This window comes from Martes martes (assembly GCF_963455335.1).
Source record: "Martes martes genome assembly, chromosome: 13".
NCBI lineage: Eukaryota > Metazoa > Chordata > Mammalia > Carnivora > Mustelidae > Martes > Martes martes.
In genome coordinates, this window is record NC_137901.1 from 86,339,062 (window position 1) to 86,363,506 (window position 24,445).

The 24,445-nt window shown below is 44.8% G+C and overlaps 1 protein-coding gene across 3 annotated transcripts in view; it reads right to left on the bottom strand.

Annotated features, from left to right (window-relative positions):
• The window catches only part of CLIP1 (CAP-Gly domain containing linker protein 1), a 118,580-nt gene that overhangs the window by 42,836 nt on the left and 51,299 nt on the right, over positions 1-24,445 (bottom strand). For 2 of the 3 annotated variants that reach the window (XM_080821557.1, XM_080821559.1), the window contains exons 4-12: positions 22,625-22,749; positions 20,908-21,130; positions 16,638-16,835; positions 15,917-16,020; positions 14,082-14,142; positions 4,831-5,775; positions 2,941-3,057; positions 955-1,012; positions 336-419 (exon numbers count right to left, since the gene is read on the bottom strand). In XM_080821557.1, coding sequence (XP_080677683.1) covers positions 336-419; positions 955-1,012; positions 2,941-3,057; positions 4,831-5,775; positions 14,082-14,142; positions 15,917-16,020; positions 16,638-16,835; positions 20,908-21,130; positions 22,625-22,749 — 1,915 coding nt within the window. The remainder of the gene's footprint in view (positions 1-335; positions 420-954; positions 1,013-2,940; positions 3,058-4,830; positions 5,776-14,081; positions 14,143-15,916; positions 16,021-16,637; positions 16,836-20,907; positions 21,131-22,624; positions 22,750-24,445) is intronic. The other variant, XM_080821558.1, reaches the window with a different exon arrangement.

Consider the following 24,445-nt stretch of genomic DNA (forward strand, 5'->3'; position numbering starts at 1 on the left):
GGCTCTGGCTGCTGTGTTGGAAATGGACTGAAGGAGATGAGGGCAGAAGCAGGCAGAGCAGGCAGCCAGCTGTTACAGCAGCTCAAGTGAAAGACGATGGTGGGCTTGAATCAAGGACAGTGGGAGGAGTGGTGATGTGTGGTGGATTCCGACTTGTTCGAAAACAGGGCAGAGAGGGTTTGCAGAGGTTACAGATCTCAAGCAAGTATTTTATCACATTATACTACGTTAAGGAGAGAAGTGACCCCTGAATAATGTTATTGTAATGTACTACAGTTATTTCAAATCCTAGGAAACCTACTGTGTTCAGTGCTTAGTAAACACAGACCACTTACCTGTTAAATTTTCTCTCAACTTCTCCAATTCAGTAGACAGTGCATTAAACTGTTCCTCCTTTTGGTGTAATTTATTTACAGTTTCTATTGAGGATAGAGTTAAAAGTTTAATATATTTCATACTTAGTAAGCCATCTAGAGGTTGACAGTCTTACAACTAAATCAAATCACATACTGGGGATTTGAGAGGACACAAATACTAAAGAGTCCCATTACAACAGCAAACCACTGTGTAATGACTAGAGAAGAAAGGATGCATCTCTTTTCACCTCCCCATATCTGTGGGTTAGGCAGGCATGGGGCAAACCTTTCGAGGCCTCTCTCTCTTATTCCCAGCTAAAATTCAATAAAGCTATCAACGACTAAAGATCAAGATAAGATAAGATTTTTCCCAAGTATACTTAATTTTTACATGGAACAAGCCTTTAGTCACAAGAAGAATGAAGTAATTGGGAGTCTGAGGCTTTAGGAAGCCAGGGCAATCTGGCATTTCCGTGTGCTGCGGAAGCTTCTGGAAGCATGACGTCAGACTGCACGAGCCACCTATTCCCTGTACTCCAGAGGCCAGCTCCAGCTTGGGAACCTGACATTCTCCGAAGCCATACTTAGTAAGACATACCTTGCATGCTTCTCTGAACAGAGACTGCCTCCTCCGAAGCTTCAGCGAACTTTTCTTTCTAAAATTAAGAATGGGATCTTCAGAACAGAAAGATTTCAAATTGCAGAAATAAAACGTTTCAACCCGTTATAACTACAACACTATCTACTTTTTGTGACCGATTTTGTTTCATTAAAATTTATACTTAAAAACGTGTCAACGCCAAATACTACCATATATATATACCGTGCATGTACGTGACAAAGGGGAACGGGGCTTACATCCATGTCCTGGCCCGAGCATGCATGTACATCTGTACGCATGTGTGAACGTGCATACGTGTGTGCTTGGGCATACATGTGGCACATGCATATGCTTTTTTCTACGCTGCCACCCTCAAGCGGCAGAACTTCTCTTCAGCAATCTGCCTGAGACAGTGGTCAGAATTCTGCAGTGTTTTTCTGTCTGAGAGTAATCAGAGCCAGTATCTTTAAACTACTATCAACTACTTCTTAAACCAAAAAGGCCCACCGCTCACCTACTCTTTTCTGAACATGACAATAGATTTAAAAACAAAAAACAAACAAAATGAAAACACACAATGTTCTCCTGGTTTTCCTGAGATGAATTTTGAGCTGGATGCACCAAGAAAAATTTTCAGTGAGTATATCTAACTATTTAGGATTGCGAATAAAATGGGCACACAAGCCACACAAGTCCACCAAAGCCCAAAGGTTGTCCCCTGTGTTGTCCCCAGAGCCAGACTTAGGTGGCAAATTTTCTCTTCAGAGTACACAGAGGTGTACACTAACTTAAAAGAAAAGTAAATAGCCTCAAAGTTTGGGAGGGGGCGGGGAGGCGAGGTCAGAGAAACAGTGGGGAACTCAAAACACATTTTTTAAAGGCCATAATATTAGAAAATCATGATTCCCAGGCCAACTTGCTCTCAAAATGTAGCTAAAACACTGTATATCAAAACTGCCCAACAGAACCATCCACCATGACAGAAATAGTCTATCCTGTGCTGTTCAGTATGGTAGCCACTAGCCAAATGAGGCTATTAAGCACTTACAATGTGGCTAGCACAAGTGAAGAACTGAGTTTTAAATTTTATTTAATTTTAATTCATTTAAATGTATACAGTCATATGTGGACAGTGGCTACAATAGTGAACAGTGCAGCTACATACTTGACATTTGAAAAAGTAGAACTTAGTAATATTGGCACTTAAAAAAAAAGCAAACACTTATTCACCTCTGGTACTAGCACAGAAGTGTAATAAGCTGGGAAGAGATGGTGTGTAGAGGACCTAAGACAAGTGTCCCTCCCTAACTCACGTTTCTCTTTCCCGGTTTCTCCATAAGCCTACGACTTTCCTTTCCCGTGCTGTGTGCTTACGGTGGTCAGCCTTGACTAAGTTCAGTTTTTGATGCAGGAAGAAGGGAGAACAGTTGAGAAGAGGCAAGAAAAATAAAATGTCTTACAACTTGTGATTAAGGCGAGAGGACAGATGCGAAATATAATTTGCTGATGTGGGTTATAGTGAGTTGGAAGAAAGGATTCTTGGACTCCGTGCAAACAGGGGGTGCCAACGGTCCAGCACCGCGCTCTCCAGCGTGCTGTCACAAGGAGGGAGAAGGCACGGCCTAAACCTCATTGTAAATGAAACCCCCATGTGCTGGGCATATAAGCTTGGGTGGCCCCTGTGTTTAGCAAAACCAGGCAATCACACGCCAAAGCGGCTCATTTACCAATTTACTAGAGGCAAAGGACAGATTTAGAGAAAGAAAGAGTAACACCTACCTTTATTGCTAGGTCGGGTTTGATCCGATTCCCTTCAAGGTACTTACCAGCCCAGGACTAATACACTCAATTTAAATGAATACTTTGAAAGAGAAAGGGAAAGAGGTCCAATACTTCTTTCTTTTTGGAGATTTTTGTTTTAAACCAGGAACGTTATTCAAATGGCCAGAAACCCTGAGAGTCCGATTCCCGAGAGGTACTTACCAAAATCTGAAGTTCTTTTTCCAAAGCCTCTTTCACTTGACTGACTTCACGCAAGTTTTCCTGAAGGTTATTAAGTGTTAGCTCTCTCCCCTGAAGCTCTCTGGTAACGCTACTAGCCTACCGTACAGAGTTACATGGTGCAGAAGCAAACCAACACGAGGAAACAAAAAAGAATGAATGAGGAACAAAAAGTAAAACAAATATAAAAAACATATGAGAAACAAACACAACCAAATAAAACTGAAAGGAATAAAGGCATGGGTTAAAGAAAACAACAAGAAACTATTTTGTTGTTGTTGTTTTTGTTTTTTAGTTAATTTTAAGAAGGCAATGACTTTGCACAATCAGTTCTAGATACTACGATCTAATGACTATTTAAAATAGTCAAAAGGAGTATTTTTCTATACCAAAATCTGGAATATCCACATGATCTAAAGCAGAAAGTGCAGACGCTTATTTTCTAAATAGCTAAGTCAAGCAACTTCATTTTCTGGACTTTAAAGGCCATCAAGCAGGAAGAATGCAGACATGCAGCCTGTTATTTCCTCTGTGTTTGTATGTGCTTAAAGCAGTTGAACGTTAAAAAAAGATAAAAAAATTTAAAATGCACCGGCAATAGTAATCAGAAATTGGTTTTCATCAAATCTTGACGTAAAAAAATTTGACCAACCCTTAGCTATGGATTCTCTATTAATTAATTTTTGTGATTTGATTGGTATTTCGGATCCAAGTGAGGAGATTTGAGAAAATCTTCCTGTAATTAGCTTGTCATCTTCAACTAAGGTTACTTGGCGATTTTTCAGTCTGTCCTCCCACCTCCCCCATCTAATCTTACAACCCTTCATCCAAGAAGTATTTTCTCCCATAAAAAGCTCAGAACACTGGGCATCAGCACAGCACTCCCACTGGTGGTAGGAGGACTGGGACCATTCATTCCTCAAACAGTCCTTAAAGATGAAGACGACATTTGGCAAGGCTAATTAGACAGGGATGTAGCTGGCCAATGTTTCATGCAATTTCCTATGCCTCGACCAAAAGCATACTTGTCTGTCTGTCCTCAAAAAGGCAAGAAATAGTAGGCATTCTCACTGCGGCATAGGAAAAGCCCTCCAATAGGCCAGAAGCAGCGATGCGAAGGGCTCCGGGCTCTGAACCTTATTCTTCTGTCTACTTATCACAGCGTGTTAACTGACCAGTCCCGCCAGTCCCGTGGCACTCAGCGTCCACAGCTGTGTTTGCACAAGGGCTGATGGACAGGACAATGATGTAAATGCAAAGGAGGAGGAGATAATCATATAAGCTTCTTTCTTGTCTATTCCTTCATTTACCTTAATACCACCCTCTTAGGGCGTTCTCTATTTTAAAAGAGATTACAGGGGCACATGCGTAGCTCAGTCCGTTGAGCATCTGACTCTTGACTTTGGCTCAGGTCATGATCTTAGGGTCAGGGGATCGAGCCCCACGTCAGGCTCCGAGCTCAGCAGGGAGGCTACTTGAGATTCTCTCTCTCTCCCTCTGCCCCTCTTCCTGCACATGTGCTCTCTCTCTCTTAATGAAATATATCTTTAAAAAGAAATTAGAGACTAGAACCAAGCTTAAACAGAGCACAGAGCATGTCCCAGAGACAAAGTCGTTAAGTACACAGATGCTAAGAAACCAAAATAAATTAACCTGGTTGAGCCATTATTTTCTCTAATCTCCTCAGATGAAACCACACTCAAGATACTCAGCGGACACTGCACGCCAACTGGGAAATCCACTAGCACCGGGCAGGCTGCTGTAAGCAAATCGGGAATCTGGAAGATGAATGAGCTCCATTCCAAAGTGACGTACAACGCAAAGTGAGACTGACAAGCAGAAAATAAAAGGACGGAGGATGTCAATACAAACCTTGCCACTTTCAGTATCCTTTTCAATCTCTAAATTTTTTATCTGTTTCTCGGCTGCCTCAAGCTGCTGTCTAAGTTTCTCGATTTCCGATTTACCTTCGGAACTGGCTTTCTGAAGTGCATCAAGATCCAAGAGCTTTTCTTCAGTAGCCTTGAGCTGTGATGCAAAATTATCAATAACCTTGGTTTGTTCACTGCATTTGGCTTGTAGTACCTCTAGCTCCTTTACCTTTATTTCAGCTTCCTGCAATTTGTTCAAGGTGTCCTCCATTTCTACCAGATGCTGGTCTTCCGCTCTGTCCAGTTTCGCCTTGAGGGCTTCCAGGCTGCTCTCCTTCTCTGCAATGACCGCCATCAGCTGACCTCTGAGGGCTTCTAGCTCTTTCGCGTGAGCAGATCTTTCAGAGTCTTGTTTGTTCTGCAGATTTTCTATTTCGTGCTGGTAATCCAGTCTCATCTTCTCTATCTGTGTTTTTAACTCAGCAAACTCTGCTGTCTCCGTCCCGACCCCTTTGCTGAAGGACACCTTCAGCTCCTCCATCGCCTGCTGGTGGGACGCGATGGCTGTCTCCAGCTTGGACTTCCACAGGGCGATCACATCGGAGTTCTCCTTGTTGGCGTGATCAAGCTTGCTTTTCAAGGACTCGTTCTCTTTGGAAAGCTTCTCTGTGGCAGCCTGAAGAGCCTTTATCTCCTTCTGATGTGTATCTTCACGGACTCCAAACTGCTCCTTCAGAGAAGTGATTTCTCTCTGGTGGTCAGCACGGGCGGCTTCTAACTTTTCTTGCAAAGAGCTTATCTCTTGCAAAAAGGAGAGTGACATGTCAACATCCCCAGCAGGCTTATGGGACTCTAGCCTCCTCCGCAGTTCAGCTACCTCCTGCGCTCTCAATGCTAGGTCTTTTTCTAGTTCCATTATACGGGACTTTTCCGACACCGTAGCCACCTAGTAACCGCAGTTCAAAGAAAAACAAATCACGTAAATAACCAGTCACTGATGATCTTCTTTAACCTGGAAGATCTTTAATAACTCCCCCACCTCAGGCAGCCGTGGAGCTAGCGTGAACCCCGGAAGGCTGCCCCACCTCTAACTGCCGTCAGGGAGGAAGCCCAACTCTGAGAACCCCAGTGTCGTCGTCTTTGGCCAACTTCCACCAGCCTGAGATGCTCAAGGAATCGAAAATTGATGTGCAATTTAACTTACTCTGGAATTACTTCTTTCTCCTCTGAAGAAACTTAGAGAAGGGCCCATCAATTGATGGTAAGTTACTGGAAAGAATGGCTTTCAAAGTTCTCATGTATGTCCAGCTGAGGGAAGACAGAAGCCTCCTCATTTTACCTGGCTTTTCCCTTCTCTGCTGCACCCGGCATGTGTAAATGCTCACTTATCTAATGCGGGTGATTTTAAAGACCTGTGCTGTCTGGTGTAATAGCACACATGGCCCCTGAGCACCAGAAATGTGACCGATGCTGTAAGGCTAACAGAGACAGATTCTGAAGACTTGGGAGGGGGGAACATAAAATATCTTGTTGATAATTTTTATACTGATTACATGATGAAATGATGTTATTTTGGATAAGCTGGCTTAAATCAAATATATTACTAATTTTACCTGTTTCTCTATCTACTAAAAAAGTCTATTAATGTGGGTGGCAGAGAGTTTGTGATTACATACATGTGGTTGGTATTCTATTATGTGGCCTATGACTGGTATAAAAGGTGTGATATTATCTATCAAATGTTACGGGGAATCAGCGGTAGAATAAGAGCTTTATCTGGATAATGAAGAAATACTTTACTTTTTTTTTTAGAAAGACAAAATAGGAACAATTACTTACCTTCAATTATATACATGAGTCTTTAGAGAGTCCCCCCTTTTAGATAATTCAATTGGCATTTTAACGTACATCTCTTGCTCCCCTAACCCAGTGGTTCTCAGAATTTAGTATGCGCGTCTCCTGGGATGCCGATCTGAAGTGCGGGTTCCCGTGTGCTCCCACATGTTTTGATTCTACTTAAGCTCTGGGACCGTACCCAGAAATCTGCTTTTTTAAAACACCCCAGGACTAGGAAAAACACTTTCTTAACCTGTGTCCTTCTCTCTTAAGAAATGACTTCCCTCTGATACCTGTAAGCCAGTCAGTCAGTGTAGGGCACAAAATATGTGGGAATTGGTCGCTTCGGGCATAAAAATGAATTATTGGACTAACCTGGGAAAGAGAAGGGAACATGAATGATTTAAAAACAAATTTCAAGAATCAAAACTCCTCCGGGTTGAAGGCTCTTCTCCCTCATTGCCTTTACTGGGACAGAAAGTGATGGACGTGTTTCCTTTGCTTCCTCTGTCCACCTACGGGCTGTGATACGGACGCACATTAACACGTCCACAAAGGGCTGGGAAAAGAAAGCAACTGAGTCCGAAACGGCATGAGGAGTCGCTAACTACTTCAGAGCCAGCTACGGTGTGTGCTTCAGGGCTACAGATGCTCTGGGTTAAAGACGTTTATTTACGGGCTTTTTTCTGGGGCAGGGGATGGGGCGTCCAAGAGTTTGTTGCCACAGAATAAGGTACAAAACATTAATAAACCCCAACGCTACAAGGTCTGGGATCTGAATAAATCCAAAGAGACAAGAGTTCTCTATCAGTCAATGTCAAATAAAAAATAAGTGAAAAAAGAACAGTGTAATTACACTGTAGCATTTCCACAGCTCTTCCGTTTTTGTTTTGTTTTACTTCCCAAAGTTTGCCCTTGAGCAAAGCTACGTGTCTGCCTCTCCCACCAGGATGAGGCCATAAAAGTCAGGTATCATTTCTCATTCTGGTGACTTTCCCTGTGGCAGCAAACACCCGGCGCATAAACTGGGCTTACTGGCTGGGAGGACGTCTAAAGCGCTTCCTAAGAGGAAAGGAGGTGACAGGGAACTCGGGCGGCTCACTGGCTGGTTTGACACTTGGCCAAGCATGAGTGAGGATCCGATGAAAGGCATGACTTCTTATTAGAAAGACAACAGTCTGAATCTGGAACAGTTGGGTACACTAGGTTGCAAATGATGCCTTCTCATCCACGGGGGAAAAGAAAAGGCATCCATCTGAGTTGTTTGCTGACAAAGGTACGTAGGAGGAGTTCACAGGTTAAAAAAAAAATGGAGATATATATATATATATATATATATATATGTATTTCCTTGCTTCAACAGCCATTCCCACGAAAGGAGCCCAATCTTATCATCAGTCCCTTATATTTCCCAGATCAAGTCTTTGGCTCTCAGGTGAGAAAGAAACATTGACAAACTACCGGGATTTTTTCCTTACCAAACACAAAGGAGATACCTTTACTTTTGAGGCCAACTGAGAACATTTTCTCTTTTAAAAAAAGAAAAGCTTATGATTTAGAGAAGAAAAATTGCTCAGCTAGCTAGATTTTTAGATCGGTCAATGATTTCTCAACAGAGGAAATTTCTACAAATACTAGTGATTCAAAAGAAAAAAATCAGCGATACCAAATTTGATCAGAGACAGAGTAATTTTTTAAAATTTTATAGTTGAGGATCTGGGCAATTTAGCCACTGACAGTCAAATTTGTGATTTAAAAGGTATATATATACATAGATGTCCTCTTATGTGTAAATGACTCGGATTATTTATTGAATTCTCCAGCACAAAACTACCTCTGAAACAAACAGACTCCATCCTGTGGTGGTCAAGAGCACAGACTCTGGGGCCAAGTGTTCCAGGTACAATTTCTGGCTCCACTATTCCTATCTGCTGTGTAACCTTAGGCAAATTATTTAACCTCTCCATCCCTCAGCATCCTCGTCTGCAAAATGGGGGCGATGCCACCGTCCCTTGGGGTTGAGGTGAGACCGAGTACGTTAATGCCGGGGCCGTGCTCTGAACAGTGCCAGGCACCGGTCAGCACTCTGCAGGTGCTGAGATACACCAACAAGTGAAAACCTGACTCATGCACTGGCTCCAGGGGCCAAAGACAGTGAGCCGGGGCTGTAGGGTGATTCTGTTCTCAGCACACTTCTCCCTCCTGACGGCTGAGATTTTCACCTACTGGTGACAAAAAGGAGGGAAGTGCAAAGACAGATCAGGTATCAAGAAAAAAACGTCACTGGGATGAAAGTCCTTAACTCTCATTCAGAAGAGCCAGTGTTTCAATTCCCTCTACAGGTCAGGGAAGAAGGCAGGAAAAGAGAGGTAAAGTAAAACAACAATAAAAAAAATTCTTCAGAAAACCCTGTCACTGGGAATATGAGAACAAGAGGACAATTGACTGCTCGTGGCAAACTGGAGAGACGTATTTCAAGGTACTGATACAAAGAGCCTCAAATGTGGCTGTGGACGTCCACGCAGTCTACATACAGTTGGAGAGCTTCTGACCTTGGTTTTGGTTGAGTCAACCAAAGGAATGAGTCTTTACCTTGGACAAAAGACTGGATTTGCAACAGCCGTGCCTACCCATCAGTCTACGCTCTTGAGCCCCTGAGCGGCACCAGGACCAAACTCAGGTGGAACCACTGGGCCAAGGCACGTCCCCCGAGGCGTCACCATTCACATACACGGGTCTGCTTCATTAAACAGTGAAAACCATTACCCTAGTGTCTTCTAACTCCCTCTGGAGTTTGTCAGCTTTGGTCTTTTCAAAGAGCAGGCTCTGTTCAAGCTCCTTAATGCGGGCATGCTCCAGTTTGGTCTGCGTCTGTTAGTAAAAAGGAAGAGGAAGAGAACACAACAGTGCCACCGTGACATGCCAGCACGAGAGGAGAGACAGCGGCATGCAGGCTGAGCCACCAGTACCTTCCGCCAAAGGATGAACGAAAAGGGAAATGGAGAAGGGCAGAGGACGGGCGGAGATGGGGAGGCTGGGGTGCGGACGAACGCTGCCGGATGAAAGGATGAGGTGGGCAGGGGACGCGAGCTAGTCTACGGAGAACGACGGAAGTGGAAACACGTGAGGCAGGATGAGCGGTGTCAGATGCGTGCAGCCAAATATAAGTTACATTGATAAGTGAGGTTGATCAGCACAAATTAGAATCGTTAATATTCCTCTAAACTATCAATTTCCCCCTCCCCGCAACAGCTGTTTGACATTCCTGTGTATGTAACTGACGCGGTGACTTTCAACAAATAAATTGACCCTCAAAATGACCACTGCCATCCCCCTAAATATGGCCAACACAAGCTCATAAATCCTCCAAGTGTCCAGTAAGTCCCGAGGGCAGATCCCAGTGCTATGATGTGAACAAGCATGAAGCGTTAAGCCTAATGAAGGGAATCCAGAAACCAGAGCTGAGAAAATCACACCAGTGGCCTTTGCTGAGATGAGCCAAAAGGGTCTGGCATTCTTAGCAACATTTCCCAGTTCCCTAGTTTCCTTCCAACAGTGGGGTCTCCAAAAACGGTTTGTCACCAAGGAGAAAAAGGAGGGGATCATATTTACAAGGGGAAAATTCAGTAATAATTACGTCTGACGGCCTCCATCTAGGAGACTCAGACCAGGAGAGAAATTGGGAGCTGGTGAAGGGCTCGTCTTCTCCATCCTAGGATGGAGCCATTATCAGCTCAGGAGTGAGAAATGGGTGACTCGGCACAGAGGCATGAGTTTGAACTCCATGCAGAAAGAGCTGGTAAGATCCTTAACTGTGTTTCAAAAACTTCATAGACTCCCCGTCATCACTTAACTTAGCTGTAAGCTGACGGAGAACCCAGAGGGCAATCTCTTTGTAACAGTGGAGTCTCACTCAATGGGAAATAATCTCTATGTCAGTTTGAACAGGCCTCTTCCCCAACCAGTTCCCCACCCGAGGGGTTATCAGCAGACCAAGGGACAAAACCTAGGGACAGAGCTGCTCCCAGCCTCTGGTATTAATTTAAATATTTTGTGGTTCTGGCCACAAAATCTAGCTGGCCAGATCTGTGTCTGGACGATCACGGGCAACACAAAAATGACAAGAAACTCTAAAGGACGGGATAGACCATGCTAATGTTATCTTTCACTGACTCCAGTGGTCCTCTAGGGATTTCAACACAAAAGAGGTTGGTGTGCTTGAGAACCAAGTATAAACCATCATGGAACATTTAAAAAATGAACCCCCCAAAAAATGTTTTTTAAATTTCTTCATCTGCGTCAGCTCTAGATACTCAACAGAAATAATGAAATAAAATTCAAAACCTGGGGTGCCTGAGTGGCTCAGTGGGTTAAGCCTCTGCCTTCGGCTCAAGTCATGGTCTCAGGGTCCTGAGATCGAGCCCTGCACTGGGCTCTCTGCTCAGCAGGGAGCCTGCTTCCTCCTCCTCTCTCTGCCTACTTGTGATCTCTCTCTCTCTCTGTGCCAAATAAATAAATAAAATCTTTTTTAAAAAATTCAAAATCTAACTGTCTGGACAGTCCCCTTGGTCCATATGTGCCTCAGACAGAAGCTGTTCAATTTACCTGCTTTTACGAGAAAAGGATTGAATCCAGATCTACGTAATCGGGGTCACAGCCTCAAGAACTGAAATCCAAAACTAATGGTAAAAAGCAAAAGGCAACAGAACCTTTCTTCACCTCTGACACTGAGTTTAGTGTCCTCTGGATGGAAGCTCACTACTGCTAGATAAAAAGCAAATATCCACTGAATGTGATCTTCTTCCCATCGAGAGGTCTTCCAGATGCCTGTGACACCGCCTTGCCGGCGGGTATGCACACAAACCATCTGGGACTCGACAGCTGTCTGGGCCATCAACAGCGAGGGAACTAGCGATCCCCGTCCATGCCTCGGTGTGTGGTCAAAACATTACACTGGACAGGATACCCCTCCTTTCAAAAGTATTCCTTTCTCACGATAAGACAGAGCATCCCAAGAGGGAAGTTCTGGGACAGGGACTGAGAGGGAAAGCAAAGGCTCTGCGAGAAGCGCACAGGAAAGGCGGGAGGAAGACCCCATGCAGACTGACACCGGATGCAGCGGAGCCTGTTTGGGGAGGAGAGAAGAGACCCAGATCACTGAAGTAGCTTCACAAAAAGGAAACCTTCAGAACGGAGGCTTTTAAAAGTCCGGTCTTAAGCTGTCTCTTTCAGCTGCCAGGAGGTGGTAGGGAGAAAAATCTCTGTTTTAATTTTATTCTCCGATGGCGGTAAAACAAAGCCAAAAGTTGGGAGGTTCTGTCAACCGGCATCACAGCCAGCCGGCAGCTTGCCCGGGAAGAAGCCACGCTTTGGAGGCTGTTCAGGTGAGATCTGAGTTGGGCATTTGATCCAGATCAGAGGGAGGAGGGAGAAGAAACACCTACATGGCTGGTAGCACGGCTACTAGAAAAATCGCACTTCAATAATAATAAATTTAAAGCACATGGTGTCTTCACTGAAGAATGCTCGCCTCTAGTTTCACCAACTCAGGGAAAACCCTGCAGCCACAACACGCGGACACTTGAATTTCTTGTCACCTGCACTGGCAGGCAGTGGCCAGCAGAGGGAGCTCACAAAAAGGCAATCAATCTCACAAAAAGGCCCTCCGAATGCCCTTCTCCCTTCCTGGGAATAAAATTACTCCACTTGGAATACTTTCTAAGACCGTTTGGGAAAACTTTCCTGCAGAATTTCTCTAATTCCTTCCTCTTATGTGTTTTACATTTCAGTTAGCTATCCTCTCTTTCAGAATAATTCTATTAAAATGAGAAGACATTCTGAGTTAAGTGAAGGAGGCCAGGTCCCCAGACAAGATCTTTTTTTTTTCTTTCTGGCAAAATTTTTTATAAAGCAAACATTTGCTTATGAATTAAATAAATGGATTTATACAGCTTATCCATTACATACAATCTCTTCAGGATACAAATGTAACTGCTCTGAAAGCCACATGCACAGAGATATTAAGATCAATGTCTCAGGTCAGATGATGCCGTTAGTATTTGAGTATATCAATAAGCATTTTAATCTGTCATCAATCTGGGTTAACAAGGGAAATCTCCACACAGTTAAGTGCCCTCTTACATTCTCAGGATCTTCAGAAATCTGGCTCTTTTGCTATCAGTAAAAAAATGAAAAAATTAAACATCGACAAAAGGAGAAATTCCACTAAAGTATCAATTATGTGTTAAGGGTCTCAAAACAACTCTGATAGATTTCAAGTGAGTTTACTGGCCGGCCTATGCCAGCCTAGTGCTGAGGGGAAGATTTCACTTGCCCCTCCCCAGCACACCCTTGGCTGTGTCTCACACGAATCAGATGAGGATGTGAAACTTCTAATGAGACTCTGGGGTGTTTTTAAATGGATAAGAACAACATGAAAGTCAACTAAAAGAATGTCACCATATATGAAATGAGCAAAGAAGGGAACTATTGAATTAGGAATAATCCACTAAATTCTGGGCCTTATAAAACTAGAACTCAAAGAATGTCTTCCTTACTCTCGGTTGACTATAAAGACAATTTCCAAAGGAATCAGAGATCCTATCAGGAAGGGCCCCCGGAATGGAATCATGGCGTGGGTCACCAATAGGCTTTGAACTTGTAATAGCAGCAAAAATGGATATTCTGGGAATTGCACAGTCAAGTGCAAGTTTTACTAAAATATTACAGACTAAAGTATCAAAAATCTGCAAAATTTGAATAATTTCGTAATTCGTATTTGTCATACATCTAGCAGTGGTTTAAAAAGCATCAAAATCATGTGAATCTGGCATCTAAAAAACTGATATGAATAATTGTCTAAAGATGAGAAACTTGATGCTAAAGGAAATCTCTGTGAATGTAAAATACGCCATAGAAGTTAAAGAAGCTGATATAGAAATCGCTCTTGTTTTTTCTTTGGGTAATTACTTTTTAAAAAAATCGATTACTGGAACACATGTTTATTCCTTTTACAAGACTATAAAAAAATTGATCCTGCTCAATTGAAAAGCAAAGCTGAGAGAAAGCACGAAACTTTTGGGGGGACTATCGTGATGAAGTTAAAAGTGCTCCTTGCAATGCCATTTCTGATCATCAGAGGAACATCTAGAGTCTCACGTGGACAGACCGCCAGATTTATGACTTGATTAACTCCAATTCCAGGATTTGAATTTTGAAGCGCAAGAAAAGAGTAGTAAAAATCTGACTGGGTCACTGGAGTTGGGACAGCACCGTCCCAGGCCCACGGACCCGCGGCCACGCCCACAGCCCAGCCCGGCCCAAGTTCCCTCTGCTGTCTGTTCTGGCACAATGAGCTCATCCGAATTTGTGAATACTGGTACCCAGAAAAGCTGCAGAGAGCCGGAGGGGTTTTACCTCAAGATCGCCTTTCGTGATGGATTCTTCCTCAACCCGGAACTGAAGGTCCTCCACCTTCCTGTGGAACAAAACCAAAACAGAGCACATAAGTGGCCAAGGAACACATCTGCCTTTCCGAAAACGGGACTTACAATCAACACCCTGGTGATTGTAACAGATGACGGCGGAAGAAAATAAAGAAATGTATTTTTAGGTATCTGGCTTAGAAATCCAGTAGCTCTATTCTACCTAGGAGACTTCAGTGTTTTAGAGGTACTGACCCCGGGAGGCAGGAAGTAAGAGTTGAGAAAAACCAGCTGGTTTCCCTTGGTCACAATCAACAGAGTGAATCTAATCAAGACAGGACCAGCCTACAGGGAAAAAGTCTAATGACCACAGAAATAGGCTCTGAAACTTCACGTCTGTAATTTCGACTTTCCAATTATGGAACAGAGGGGAAAGTGGCACAGAAAGCCAATCTCTCTTGATATCACTCCATGTCGGATATGTCAGGGTGAGGCTAGCGGGCTACCCCTGCAGAAAGCTCCAGAAAATACTAGTACCTGTTCTAAGTCTGGGAGAATAAGGTTATGAACAGTTGGAGTCATTTTTTTTTCTTCTGCACTTTAAAAATCTCTGATTTGGGTGCGGGTTTCAATCAGTGCTGTCACCAAGTCAATGAAACAGGATATCGTGAAGAATTACAAAATCCAGGTAACATCCATGTTATAAATCTTCACAAATTTGAGTGTAAGGAAGAAAAGGGAACAAATTCATAACCTGTCTGCAAAAATCAAAACTGTCAAACTCACTAGCATTTTTGGCAAGGTTAAGAAAAATTCTACTCTGTGAAATCAGAACTAATCGTCAGTAATTTACAGCCCTCAAGCCCAGCAGGCAGCAGACCAAGAGCTGGCTTCAGAGCCAAAGCAAGCGGTCCTGGTGCCCTGGCATCCAGGAGGGCCAAGAAAAGGCCTGTCACTATCTCTCAATTATTTGTACCCATTTTTAAGATGTGAAGAGAATTTCCTATGTATAGTGTTTGTCTTTCTAGTGAGAAAATAATTTCATTGGTAAGAGACTGTATCCTATCTCCATTTTATTCCTTTTCACAGCAGTGAGCTTCTGACCGTCCTGAACTCACAGACCAAACAGCTAGTGAATTAGGCTGCTGCCATCAGAAAGGACAGAAGATGGCATCAAATGCAAGAGAGGACAAATGTCCCACTACCCAGAAGTGTTCCAATGGTTTCCATGCAGACACCTTTTTCACAGATCGCGGCGGTCACAGCCTCAAGAAACCTGTAAGAACCAAACTTGCTTTGTCTCACACAATTTAGTACCAATTCCATCCTGACCTGGGTAATGGCTTCTAATGGCTTCACACGGAAGTTTTGTTTTCCTACGAAGGTACTGAGTTTCTCAACGGCAGAGACCTTGTACCACTCATCAGTGATACAGTTTTACTAGATTCATGGAAGGTGTTTCACAAATACTAGGTAACTCGGACCCACAATGTCCTCTCACCAAAGATGGTTCAGGTGGAAGCAGGGTTTGAATTAATCTCACGACACTGAGGTCAGCCTCAAGAGGATGCTTGGCCCATAGCAGGGACTCAATAAATAGCTGTTAAATGAAGCAGGGTATGTCTAGATGATTCCAAACTTCTCCAAAAAAAAAAAAAAAAAGTCAAATCCAAGCAGACCCTCCTCATGCAGTACAAAGAGTTTCATTTCCACTGCACACACGGTCACTCCTTTGGTTCTAAGGGCTGGCCCCTTAATGAGGACGTTTTCCTAAGGTCATTTAAAAGGAAAAGGCCACACTTGCACCAAGGAACAGTCTGAGGTCACCTTTTCTCCTCTTCAAGTTGGTTGAGAAGCTCCACCTTCTCCCTGTCGGCAGCCTCCACCATTGTTCGCAGCTGGTCCATCTTGGCCTCCAACTCCAGGACATGCTGGGGAAGGCAAGGGTGTCAGTGAGTGGCCTCTCTCTGACCCAGACGCAGGCCCAGGGATGCCTCCAAAGAGCTACAGCTAAGTGGTACCATTGTGGGTTGGCATGACTCTAAAACCTTTCCACACTGAAATGCTTTCTACGATCTTTAATAGGTTACTTCTCGGCCGCATTCCTGGAAACTAGACGATGAGAAACCACACCATTAAAGCAACAGAGGGCAATGTTAAAACAACGCTCATCTTTTTTGCAGCTGCAGTGCGTACGAAGGATAACCTACGAAACAGGAGTTGCCGTCGTGGGTAAGGTCCTAGCAAACGAGGTCCCCTGACGCGGGCCAAGAGACCCGGATGTAAAGACCGAAAGACTAAGGTCGACTCAAGAAGAACAAAACTTCATCTTTATAACGCTACAAAGTGGTACCCCAGGTCACAGCTTCCAACGAGCCCAACAAAGACATTGCTGCTCATTTCCTGTGCTCCCAAGACTAGCCCCCCGGCTCCAAGCACCGGGGGTGCTGCTCAGCCTTCTCCCTCCACTCAGAAAGCACCAGCTTCTCCACAGGATCAGCTTAGAACCCATCACCATCTCGGAAACAAGGTCAGCACGAGACTTCACCTGGTCGTGTCCGTCCCGGGCCAGAGCTAGCTCCTGCTCTATTTCCCCCACGTGGCTTGTGGCCTTGGCCACCTCCGCCCTCTCTAGATCCCGTTCAGCCAGCAGCTGCTCAATGTGCTGCTGCTTCTCCTTCAGGGCCTCCTGGAGGGCAGTGGTGCCGGAGATCTTCCTGGCGTAACGGGAGGAGGTTTCAGTCAACTGCAAAGGAAAGTTAAAGAAGTGAAGGGCGATGATGCTTTCGGGGATGCAAGGAGGGCGCGAGGCATGCAGGCAGGCATCTCCTCGGCAAAGCAAAGGTGCTGTCCCAGCTCCCAAGCTTGCCAATTATTAGCAAAAGCTTCTCATCAAGGAAACAAGACAGCATGTGCCTCCTGACTGTGAACATCACAAACAACACATCAATGTAAGAAGTCACGGAACAATCAGAAAGATGTTTAGAAGGAGAATGAGCGGCTCAAATCAAAGGACCCTGAGCTCAGCTGACAGGGCCTTGCCGGAATCTAGAAAAATTCCACAGAACCCATTTAACAAGGTTCTCTAAGCTTCATTTCTGTCCGAGCTTCATTAATAGGCATCGTCTTCTTATGAGATTTTGGTCAGTTTTTTGCTCCTCAGACTTGAGGTTGAAAATTTTTTTCAACTTTTTAAGCTTCTAACTACCAGGAGGAAACCAAGAGGTCACCCTTGGAGTCACAAACCTTCCTTGTATCAATTAAACAGTTGGATTCTGTCTGGATTTTCTTCATCTTTCTTTCGAAGTGAAAGGCACAGATAAAAAAGAATGAGATCTTGCCATCTGCAACGATGTGGATGGAACTAGAGTGTATCATGCTAAGGGAAGTAAGTCAGAAACAAAACAAACGAGCAAAGGGAGGAAAAGGAAAGACAAACCAAGAAACAGACTCTTAACTCTAGAGAACACACTGATGGTCACCAGAGGGGAGACGGTGGGGGGACTGGGGGAACCAGGGGATGGGGACTAAGGGGCACACTTGTCGTGATGAGCACCAGGTGGTGTATGGAAGTGTTGATCACTGTGTTGTACACCTGACATTGATATTGACACGCACATTAACTACCTGGAATTTAAATAAAAACTTTAAAAAAAAAATGAAAAGCACAGGAGATCTCACCCGGGAATCAAGAACATGAGGACCTGAATCCCAATCACCAGAGAGATTTGTGAAGATCAGATTAACAGGGAACTCCATGTGCCTTCAGAAGTGTGTGCGGGGAGAGAAAAGACATGCGGAGAGAGGAAAGGGAGGGAAAGAGAATCTGTGCAGGAAGAGGAGGAGGGGAGGGGAGGGAAGTGAGAGGAGAGAGGAAGTAAGAGATGGGGCAGAAAGGCCACGGGGGAGGGGTGAAGGCGGCTCTCAGGGGTCCCCCTGCTACTCTGTGCTATTTCCCATACCGTTTCCTCCATCTTGAGGCTAATCGTCAGATAAAAACACAGAGAAAATAACCTCCTACCACGGCAATGGGTAACGTGGCCAAGTTGAACACCATTCTTCCAAGCGAGGCTCCGGGGTAGGGAGGCAGTTCAGCAAAAGCCTCATCCCTTGGCATGCATTTGTCCAAGGCCACTGACCTAGAGACCAGATTGCTGGATCTGGATCGAGTGGGCCCTGACTTCATCTCCCACAATCAAAGCCTCCTTTGCCCCTCGAATGCCCTTCATCCGTCGGAGCCCCCGTCCAGGAGGCAGACAGAGCAAGGATCTGTCATCAATTAAAAGTCAGGCAATTTGAGGGGCGCCTGGGTGGCTCAGTAGGTTAAGTGTCTGACTCCTGCTGTCAGCTCAAGTCATGACCTCAAGATCATGGGATGGAAACCCATGTCGGGCTCCTGGCTAAGCAGGGAGTCTGACTGGGATTCTCTCTCTCCCCCTCTCCTCTTCCTCTCCCCACTCCCCAACTCTGAAATACATCTTTAAAAACAAAATAGACAATTTGACAACTATAAGAGTAAAGGAATCCAGTCAAACCCAAATTGTCCTTTGCTGTTTCTATTTAGTGAAATTTCTAAAATTACTTAAACATATGGGGGAAGGGTGTTGTTTTAAGCATCTGACCTTAACTTTCCAATTTCATTACATGGTTAAAATTATACCTTCTGGTACCAACACTTCTTCCTGAAATGCACCAAACCTGAGGTTCCCTGCACAGAGATGCCCCGGGGTCCTGCAGCAAAGTCACGGGGCACTGTGGAGTATTTCCAAATTTCAAGGGAAACACTCCAACACCTGTTGGACACCATACAAACTACTAGCTTGAGGCAACTAAGTCTGAGGCAACTGTACGACGTTCCTTTCAATCACATCGTGTCTTCCCAAAGCGAGGTTTTGGCTGCTGCCGTGAGAAAAAGCCAGTACTGTGCGAAAAAAACCCCAATGTGTCACAGGAAATGAGGGTGGCAGTGTTCGGGAAGATTCCAAGGTTTGACAAGGACATGCAGTGCCCAACACGCGCACGCAACCTAATAGTAAGTGTGGTTACTTAAGAATGAACCAAAAATAGGTTTTCTCTCAGTTATGTGTATCGTTCTTTTCAAACAGCTACTAAATTGCTGGAACATAAATATTAAATGGTGCACCTAGCTGCTTAACAGACAGGACTAGCTATTTCTGTTGGCCTGGGGCACTACAATAAAGTAATAGGCCAGCAGGTGCTAGGCAGAGAGTCTGGGCCCCTCTGTGTCAATATTTCCAGAGAACCATCTTGCACTAAAGAATCGTTAGATATTTTCATATACATGCAAGGGTTTACGCTGTGGACATATATTTCTAGGAAGTCACACTTTCTGTATCTTTGGCCTATTCTTTTATGGTGGTTCTTGGTTTAGAAACCATAGTGACCCTCTATAAAGATCTGCAAACACAAGCTGTTTCACAAGGTAGGAAGACTCCTTTCTCTCTCGCCACTCTTCTTCACTGAGGGAGGTGAGCTAAGATGAATGAGAACTGGTCTGAAAAGAGGAGAGATTGGGGGAGACAGGGGAGGGCTTGCTTGTCTTCCAAAGAGATGGACACTGATAATTACAACAGAATAAAAGTTACTCGAGAAAGAATTCCTATTCCAGAGAAAACACCTCCACGGCCTTGCTCCCGGATTTGCAAAGCAGACTAGCTGTCCGCATGAGTTTGCTGAACGAGGCTCTGTCCAGAGAGGAGGGGGGCTTCCCTTCTATGTCATTGTTCTTGTCAAGCTTTTCTTGTTGAAGTCCACTTGTGACTTTTCTGTTGAAGATGTAGACTTTCTTTTCGTATGCAAAGTGAAAAAGTCTGAGCGGGCATTTTACCAAAACCTAAGAGAAAGTCCACCTGGCTGGCAGAGAAGCACGGCGCCCTCCCCCTGCGCTGAAGGAAAGACCCCTCCCCTCTCCCTTCCCAGAGGATCCAAGGACCACAGAAGAGGAGCCAGACCGGGGTGGCAGCTTCACTCTGACCAACCGCACCACTTACCATTCTCCTTCCTGTCTGCAGTTTACCAGTGCGGTGCGGTCCTACAAACCTGGACAGTGTTTGCCTCACTTCAAGTAAATTAACTGACTGGCAGGAGAAAAGCCAAGAAGTCATTTTTTGACCCTATTAAAACACCATATTAACAAACAGAATGAGCCGCTGTTGCCTATTTTAATTCTGACGATTCTATTTTTATGGATCTAAATGGGGGAAAGGGGGAGAGAGGAAGTGGAAGGGAGAGGAGGAGATGGAGAGAGGAGACAAGACACGGCTTTTCCTAGCATCCCTTCACGTCCCGCTGGTTCCCCTCTGTGTCCTCTGGCCCAAGTCAGGAACACTCCACACACTAACTGCTTTCAGTGGGTTAGACTCGATTAGCATACTACCAAAATTCTAAGAACACGCCTTTTCTCAAAATACTTTAGTTCCTCAAATTGTTTAACGTCAGAGAGACCGAGGTCATTGAGGAAAAGGATCCCTCCAACTTTCCTGCCATTCTTGTGCCCGAAGTAATTTCCAAAAAAGAGAAATCATCCCATATGTGAGACTCGACAATAGTTACTACAGACTCCGCAAGAACTGGTACATCTTGGGGCCTTAAGACTCTGAAAGCGATGTTCAAAATTCTACTTCCAAATTTGACTTCTTGCTAAAGCTCTGTTTTGTGAAACCTAGAATGGGCCTCCACAAGCTACAGCGAACATTCGGTTCAAGGCAGTTAATAGCTCTGAAAGCAAAGCAGGTTCGCCAGCAGCAGGCGCTCGTCACCTGGACGTAGAAGCATGCAGTGAGAACAGGGAGGCTTACTAATCCTGTCCGGCTGGGCTTGCTGCTCACGGAGGAGGCCACTGAGCTCATGGAGCTGAGAGACGAGGCAGAAGGGCTGCGCTTCAGGCTGGCGGGGGTGGTCGCCATCACTCGCCTCACGGCAGCGGCCTTGGCTTTGGCTGGTGTAGTGGAAGGGAAGCCAATCTTGGTCACTTTGTGGACAGGGGCAAACAAGCCATATTTGGGTTGGCACTGAAAATACCTTTAGAGAATAACAATAAAAGCAGTGATAAAAAACTTAATTACAAGAAATAACAACTATAACAAAAGCATCATTTTTTTTGGCCATCACTCATGACAGGTTTGCTGTGAATTCTACCAGTAAGCCGGGGCAGTCAAGCAGCATACAGTGTTCACATTTATGTAGGCTGATAACTTTGACAACATTTTAGAAAACACACTAACGAGTAACAGTATGATACACAGAGACAGAATTACCCAGCTACTACTGAAGTGCTCCTCAGGTGCAAAGGGACTGAACATTGCTACTGTCTGACAAACTTACAGCAGAGGGGTCCCGACAGTGATGGGTCCATGTGGGTTCGTCAGTTGTAACAAACGCACCGCCAGGGTGCAGGAGGCTGAAAACGGGGGAGAGCGGGGGCAGGGGGCACACAGGAACTCTCCATATCTTCCTCTCAATTTTGCTGTGAAACTAAAGTTGCTCTAAAAAAAAAGTCCTGGGTTGCCTGGATGGCTCAGTGGGTTGAGCTTCTGCCTTCGGCTCAGGTCATAATCTCAGGGTCCTGGGATCGAGCCCCACATTGGGCTCTCCGCTCAGCGGGGAGCCTGCTTCCCCCTCTCTCTCTGCCTGCCTCTCTGCCTACTTGTGATCTGTCTGTCAAATAAGTAAATAAAATCTTTAAAAAAATAAATAGATAAAAATAAAAGTCTTTTTTTTTTTTTTTAAAGATTTATTTATTTATTTATTTGACACACAGAGAGAGCTCACAAGTAGGCAGAGAGGCAGGCAGAGAGAGGGGGGTGGGGAAGCAGGCTCCCCGCTGAGCAGAGAGCCCGATGCAGGGCTTGATCCCAGGACCCTGGGATCATGACCCGAGCTGAAGGCAGAGGCTTTAACCCACTGAGCCACCCAGGCGCCCCCAAAATAAAAGTCTTAAAAATAAATCGAATGCTTGTTCAGAATCTACTCAGATGCTTTACACGTATTAGTAAAAAAAGAGACAGTCAAAAGAACAGCTTTAATTCTAGTAGGGGAAAAATCAGCAGATGAGTCTTAGGAAATAGAAATGCAGCTCTTGGGGCACACCTAGGTGGCTCAGTCAGCTAAGTGCCGACTCCCAGATTCCACTCAGGTCCCAATCTCAGGGTCGTGAGAGCAAACCCTACCTTGGGCTCTGTGCTTTCTTTGGACAGACTTTCTCTCCCTCTGCGCCTCTCTCAGCTCTTGGAGCACCTGGGTGGCTCAGTCATTTAGCATCTGCCTTCAGCTCAGGTCAAGATCCCAGAGTCCTGGGATTAAGTCCCACATCGGGCTCCTTGCTCAGCGGGGAGCCTGCTGCTCCCTCTCCCACTCCCCCTGCTTGTGTTCCTGCTCTCACTGTCTCTGTCAAATAAATAAATAAAATCTTTAAAAATAAATAAATACATAAAATTTAAAAATGCAGCTCTTGGTGAAATCTGCTTGAGCACCTTCACACGCAGGAGGGAGACAAGATTCCAGCTCCAGACAAACCTGGTTCCAGCAACTGCCCCATCGTTCTTCCCAAGAGGCTCATCCAACTCCACACCACACCATTCCCCCTTGGCAAAGTCTGTCTCCCCAAGAAACCGGACAACACCGGCCTTGGTGCCACCAACCTGGAAAAAGACAGTAAAAATAAAGAGATGGACATAATCCCAGCGCTTAACCTTTTGCAGTTACAATGGATAATCAAGTGCGGGGATCCACATTTCCCCCGACAGCTTCTTCTCATTACCTTCTCTTCAGCTCTTAAAAGAGTTTCCTCCAAAGACTGGTGAAGTGTACCAGGGTGACCCATTACCAGTGTGATCCGATAAATCCCAGTAATGAAACAGCCTAGCTACTATGGGGTGGCTGGGCTGTCCACCCAATTAATCAGTCCCCTCCTTAGAAAATACTTTATTACTCCAGAGGGATTCTCCCGCTTCAAAATAAGTATTGGCTACAAAAATAAAACCCATACATCCGTTGAAGGAAAACAGAATTCGTCCATTCTGCCTACACTGTACCAGCTGCTGTGTCCTCATCCTTCATGTCTCCATCCACGGAAAGCGACAACACACACACAGGACGGATATCCGCGCATGCACAAATGTCCGCTTTTGGCTTAAGTGCACACTGCATGAAAATGAAAATTCTTTAAAATAATTTGACTCTACGGATATTTTCCATTGGGAGGCCGTCTCCTCACGACTGCTAAGATTACTACTCTTCACACTTTACTTCCCATGAACCCTTCAAAGCTGTCTTTTTGAAGGTGTAACTCTTTGTCCCAGCCATTGTTTGATGTACTATGGAAACATTATCTCCAAAACTACCCACCAGCATTTATGAATGATTCCTTCCTTTGCCATTACTTTTTTTTTTTTTTTAAGATTCTATTTATTTATTTGACAGACAGAGATCACAAGCAGGCAGAGAGGCAGGCAGAGAGAGACAAGGAAACAGGCTCCCTGATGAGCAGAGAGCCCGATGCGGGGCTCGATCCCAGGACCCCGAGATCACAACCTGAGCCGAAGGCAGAGGCTTTAACCCACTGAGCCACCCAGGTGCCCCTGCCATTACTTTTCTATTCTAAACACTCATTTTGCCACGGGCAAACACACAAGAACACACTGACGTGCGTGAGTCTTTCTACAGGTTTGAAAGTTCAGTATTTGTGCACCGCCGTGCATTACAGGCATTAGAATTCCCGCCGCTTCACACTCTGTCCCCCCGAGAGTGCGGGTGTCCCTTACGGCTCCTGCAGAGTCCTCGTTTTCCTCCTTTCTTCTAAGCTTTCTTTTTCCTAACTGCTGCTTTAGAAATTTGCCCTCCCCCATGACCAAGAGCAGTCACTGCAGGAACGTAAGAACATTATAAGCAAAAAATAAATGTTTTGTATTTATTATGTTGTACTCTCAATACTTGTGGCCACTCTCCCTGCGGCGCTAGGGTCCCGCAGCGGGGGGCTATCGCGGTAGGCACTTCCCTCACTTTTCCTTTGAGAGGAAGTCTCAGGAAAAAGTCCCTTTTTCTTACTGATTAAAAAAAAAACAACAAAAACAAAAAAATAAAACAAGACAAAAAACCCTCTTTATTCATGACGAACTTTGATTCTTGAATAGGGGCGCCTGGGTGGCTCAGAAGGTCAATCTTCTTCCTTCAGCTCAGGTCATGATCCTGGAGTCCTAGGATCGAGTCCTACACTGGGCTCCCTGCTCAGCGGGGAGTCTGCAGCTCCCTCTTCCTCTGCCCTTCCCTGCCGCTCTATTTCTGTCTCTTTCAAATAAAGTCTTTTTAAAAAATTAATTTTTGAATAGCCAATACATT